The 6000-nt window shown below is 36.5% G+C and overlaps 1 protein-coding gene across 3 annotated transcripts in view; it reads left to right on the forward strand.

The window, feature by feature from the left end:
* cd247 (CD247 molecule) overlaps positions 1-5647 on the forward strand; it is a 124650-nt gene extending 119003 nt beyond the window's left edge. For all 3 annotated transcript variants that reach the window (XM_080203448.1, XM_080203449.1, XM_080203450.1), the window contains exon 8: positions 3173-5647. In XM_080203448.1, coding sequence (XP_080059574.1) covers positions 3173-3250 — 78 coding nt within the window. In that variant the 3' untranslated portion in view covers positions 3251-5647. The remainder of the gene's footprint in view (positions 1-3172) is intronic.
* The last annotated feature ends 353 nt before the right edge of the window (positions 5648-6000 follow it).

The raw sequence follows: 6000 nt of genomic DNA on the forward strand, positions 1-6000 counted from the left end.
TCTCCTGCTCAGTCAATTTTCTAACCAATTCTACGAGCGATAACATTAGCCAAGTCTCTTTGAGGGACTTAATCAAATGCCTTCTGGAAACCCATATAACCACTGTACATAGACATTCTCCTGTCCATCTCTTATACAGTCATAGAAGTTTACAACATGGAAACAGGCCCTTCGGCCCAACTTGTCCATGCCGCCCTTTTTAAAAAATTTTTACTCAGATTCACCAGGCATTACCCATTTTTCACATATCCATACTGGTTCATTATAAGCTGCAAATTTTCAACGTGGTCAGATCCCTACCTATCCTTACTATGTACACCAGTAATTTCCCCAATATCAGATATTAGACTAACTAGACTATATTTCACTGGTTTTTCTCTCACACGCCTTTCTTAAAATACTACCGATATGACATGCACAATTTTCCAACCTAAAGTAACATTTCCTTGGTATAAGGTGCAATTTCCTCACTTACTTCCTTTAAAATCCTGGGACGGAAACCATTGAGACCAGATAGTTTGTCACTCTTGTTTTTACAGACCTCTGCTGATTTAGAACATAGAACATAAAACATAGAACACTACAGCACAAACAGGCCCTTCGGCCCACGAGTTGCGCCGATCACATCAACACCTATCTATAACCCCCAATCCCATAAAACCCCATATACTCATCCAGAAGTCTTTTAAAAGACCCCAGCGAGTTCGCCTCCACCACCACTGACGGCAGCCGATTCCATTCACTCACCACCCTCTGAGTGAAAAACTTACCCCTAACATCACTTCTGTAATTTGAGTGGGGGATGGGGGCCCTCATATGTTGGGTGGCTTTTTTTTGGAATGAGTGATACGCTGACCACTTTTTCCACTATCAGTATGGATGCAAAGTAATTATTGTTTCCATACTTTTATTGACAATGTCACGTATCAGTTTTCAAGGAACTTGCATTGCTCCGGACTATCTTTCTTCTAAAGTGACTTCAAACCATTTCTGTGTTAATTTTGATATCCACTATAAGGTTGTTTTTATCATACTCTCCAAGTTTTTTCATCATTTGTTATTCTTTGTGTCTTTCCAATTGAACAGGATGTGTGCTGCGTATTTGCATGCTTTTCCTTTTAGTTTTAAGTGGTCTCTTTATCTTTAGTTTTGTTGGCTTTTTTTTTGCAGATAGAGCTTCTGTCTCTTAGGAAATAAACTGGTTCTGATTTACAAATTATTTTTGAACACCTCATACTCAAATCTAATTTGAACTGCCCACTTGTTGATTCCAGTTCTTTGTTGCAGAAAGCTATCCAAGACACACAAGAAATTCACTACTTTTCATGCTGTTTATCTAATCTGTATGGGAGCAACGATCTCCCATTAAAACCTCTTAGTCTTAACTGTACACTTGTTTAATGTCCATATATACACATCACCGCGTCCCCCCCCCCCCCCCCACTCCGCTCCATTTTCCCTGCCTTTCCCATAGTCCTTACAACTGGAAACTCTAGGTTATAACTTTTTACATGTCTCATATAAAGTTGAACTTGCACCTGCAATTATCTTGTTGAATAAGGATGCTTATTTGGGCTGCGTGCTTCAACTTGTGCTTTTGCTCTCATGTTTTGTTTTATTCATATATTTGTCTCTCCTGATTGAAACAGATTACATCTTTTAGTTTCCCTCTTATCTGTAGTGCCTAAAACATAAATTTCTAAATTTACTCTACTCTTTTCACTTTTGGTTGGTTTTGAACTGGACACAATCTTTAACATCTTGCACAACCACCCAACCCCAGCACGCATTACTAGTTTAAAGTCCTTGCAACTGTTTAATTTATTCTTTGTTAGGACTCTGGCCCTGGACTGTTGCAAGTGGAACCCATCTCATTGCTCTCTTATTTTCTCAGTATTGGTGCCAGTGTCCCTGTCTCATACCAATCCTTAACTCAGGTGTTCACTTCCCTAACATGCTTGTCTTTATGCCAACTTTCTTGTTGCTCAGATAATAATCCAGGATTTATAACTCTGTACAGTCCTGTTCTTCAATTTAGCTCCTCGTATTCTCCAAACTTGGCGACTGTTCTGTATGTGTTGGTCCCAAACATGGATCACAACGATTAGATTCTTTCCCACCGTCACCATACCCTTTTAAACCCATGCAAGTTGTCCCACACTGTTGGTGCCAGGAAGACAATATACAATGTGACACTCTCAATCTAACTTACAAAGTATGCCTTCTGTCTCAATAGTTATTGAATTCACTACAACTACTGTATTACACTATCCCTCCTCTGGGCAGCCACCTGTGGAAAAGTGCTATGATTCACATTTTGGCTGTCCTTCTCACTCTTTTTAACTTCATCTTTGTCCATACTAATTAGATAATTCCTGTTCGATAGGATTAGTTTATTATTTCTTGTTCCCTATTTCATCTTACTCAGCATTTTTTTTACACCAACCCCAATCTGAATCGTTTCACTATGGCCTTATGATTAAGGTGTGACCAAAGTCTGGAGCAAACTACACAAATACTGCTCCCTTCCCTTGTGTCAAGAATGCCTCCAACTTGCAAACCAGCTCAATGACTTTTGAGCAGGAGATGAGAGATAGAGGCATCTACAAAATACCACAGACACACAGCATGTTCTGCTATTTCTTGGTTTAGATTATTTGTATCCACTTTTTAGTTTTTTTCTTTGCCTACAGACTAATGCGCATTAAACACTCAACACCGGACACAATCTTTAAATACTCACTGTCCAAAGTTAACATAAACCAAGTATTGGAGACAATGAAGCAGCTTCTCTGTTGCACCAAGTTCCCACTTGCACCAAATTTCTGACTTTCACACATCACCTTTCAATCTTTACATAATCGCTGTTCCAAAGCAATTTGATGAGAACATTTGAAATCCCTCCCTACGTTGAGTATTAACAATAAAGACATCTTAATCAAAGTAATTTTCTCTAATCCTGTGCTCATAGTGGTCTGATATGCCCCCATAGGAATTGTCTGGTGGAAAATCAGGCCTATAGACCTGTAGTATCTCTGAGCCACATTCTCTGCAAGCCTGAGTTTCCTACAGGGCATCAGTGAACTATCCCTGCAGTGTAAAATAATTGAATTGAAAAGTATTTCATTCTGATACACTCAGTTAGCTAACAATTTAATGCAATTATTTGCAGGGACTGAGTGCAGCTACAAAAGACACATATGATGAACTTCAATTGCAGCAAATACCGCCTCCACCTCCGCGTTACTGAGATTCTGTGATTGTTATTGCAATGTCAAGACAACCAACAATGGAAAGCCTTTCAGATTAACTCAATTTGACCAGGACAAAAAGTTATTGCTCAACTGAAAATTGTTTACAAAATTACCTGCAAAATCATTTTTTTAAAAATTTGCATTATCCCCCAAAAAAATCACTGTAAACAAAGGATTCTACAGTTACCAAGCCAGCACCTGCAAGCTTCCTTGCCTCTGTGGATTGTATTGTGTTGGTTGAAGGTTTTCAGATAACATGGAAAGATAGGCTAAGCCTGCACAAATGTTTAGAAGTTATATTTTTGCTGGTATTTTGGCATACGTCACAATGAAATGCTGTGATACACTGGAGCTGAAAGTATTTAAAATAAAGGAAACAAATATATCCAGGGCATTTAAAATGATAAATAAAGTGCAAAATGTAACGTGATGGCATCAAAACCGAATTAGGGCTTTCAATCCATTAATGAAAACTAGCCAAAATCCAATCTGAAGATATTTTGTCATGGTTGAGCGTTAAAACAATTATACAGATAAAGAACAATGTAAATACTATTATAAATGCAAAGTAACAAGACATTTTCAATTGTAAACATTTTTCTAGCTAGCAATTGAATTCATTTACTTCAATGAGATTGTATAAGTTTCAGTGATGTTGTCTGAGAATAGGTTTTTAGATGTTACCTTGTACAGGCTCATTTTTCTTACTGCAACAAAGTAAAGCACTTGGATTGGGAGGTAAAACAAGTCATCAAGAGTGCGCTACAGTTCAACTTGGCTAAATGCAAGATAGTGCTAAGCATTGTTCATTTTCTTTTAAACATTCAAAGTTCCTAAGTTTTTAGCCAGAACAAAAGCTTTAAATGTTAATTTTAATTCCACCCACTGTTCTAACATCTAGGCTTTGAACTTGGTTTGCAAAGTAACAAATATATCCAGACAGTACATTTTAATGAATAAATATTCATTTAAACTTAGCTGAGAAATTATCATGAATACTTAAAAATTCAGAAAAATATGAATAAAGCTTTTGTAATCACCCAAGTGCTTTTCAGAGTTGTACACTGGTATTTTCTGCCACTCATGGTCCCTTTGGCCAAGTTTTGTAGTTGCCATATATTCAATACACGAAATGCAATGGTTACTTAGCTCATGTGTGAGTCTTTTTTTTAAACTCGGTAAAGCTATGATGATCTGAATTACATTGCTTGAAACAGTAGTGCAAGCAGATTGATCGGTGACGTCCAAAGATATTTACTTGAAAAGTAAATTTTGCAAGGCTATGGGAAAAGAGCAGGGAAATGGAACTAATTGGATAGGTCTTTCAAAGAGTTGCTACATGATAGAATAGGTCAGGCTTGTTTGCTTCAGAACAGAGCAAGTTAAGAAGAGATTTAATTGAGATGTATTATGAGGGTCCTAGCTAGAGTGAATAGGAAGGACTTATTTCTCTCGGCAGACAGAAATAACCAGGGGCATAGATTTAAATGAATTAATGGAAGGAATAGAACAGGGTTAAGGAAATTGTTTATCAACAAGAGGGAGGGTGAGAAACTCACTGCCTGAAAAGGTGGTAGAGGCAGTAATCCTCATTGCATTTAAACAATACTTCAGTATACACTTTAAGTGCTGTGGCCTACAGACCAAAAGTGTGGTTAGGCCAGATAGGTCTTTTTTAGTTGGTATAGAAATGATGGGCTGGAAGGCAGCCTTCTACGCTTCAGAGTTCAATTATTACAATTGCGACATTAAGGATCAAGATTAATTTACTAATCCAGCTTCAGTATTTTGCTTCAGGATAACATTTCCATAATAAGTAACTGACTCAACTACAGCTACCACTAATTACTTTAATGCTCAGTTATAGACTTATTTTTTGTTTTTCCATTCAGAAAATAAAGAACTAGTTGTTTTTAAAGCAGCTTCCTTGATTTACTAATAATTGCAGCAATCAGACCATGTCAATCGTATTCTTAGCATTGTGTTTTCAATACTCAGTAATAAGATCTTTGAAAAGCCATACGTCCATGAACAAATCAAAGATTTATTCATCATTAAATGAATGCATGGGCAGATCAAAAAAGGCAGAGTAACGTGTTTATTGTTTGGAAATGGGCAATCTTAACATCTATAAATGAACAGAACATTTTCATTCTTAGGAAATGTAACACCTCATCTAATTGCTACAATTTAAACAAGAACTCTGGGATGCTTTTAATTAACTTATTTTAAATGAGGGCCTAACTGCTGTGAGATATGATTCATTTTTTGCTTTACTTTGCAATTCCTTAAAGGAAATTTTAGTCATTATTAATTTCACAGTTCTATGTATTTAAGGTGTTTTATCTGTAATGTCTGTCAACTTTTTTGTATTAAAAAAGGATAGTTATCAAGATTGATTTGAATATTAATAATCCTTTGATACTTTAGTCCAAAGGACAGTTTCACCGAAAAGATCCTTTTTAGTGAAGCCCTACTGTTATTGCAATTAGTTGGCATAATTACTTCAAAATCATTGCAAGTTTTAGAAGGGTTAGAGTAACAAAATGCTTATTGATAAATTGACTGAGAGCTGGGAAAGCATTGTATCCAGAATGTTTATTATAAATAGATGTATTTACACCGAATGACAAATTGTGAAACAGACAAGATTTAAACAATATATTCCTGACATCTTTGAATAATCAGGGTTATGGTCTGCTTCTAAACGCCTTCCTGCAAGAGTGAGAAGGGAAACAGGCAGTTG

Source organism: Carcharhinus amblyrhynchos, chromosome 15, assembly GCF_965287045.1.
Source record: "Carcharhinus amblyrhynchos chromosome 15, sCarAmb.v2.hapA, whole genome shotgun sequence".
Lineage (NCBI taxonomy): Eukaryota > Metazoa > Chordata > Chondrichthyes > Carcharhiniformes > Carcharhinidae > Carcharhinus > Carcharhinus amblyrhynchos.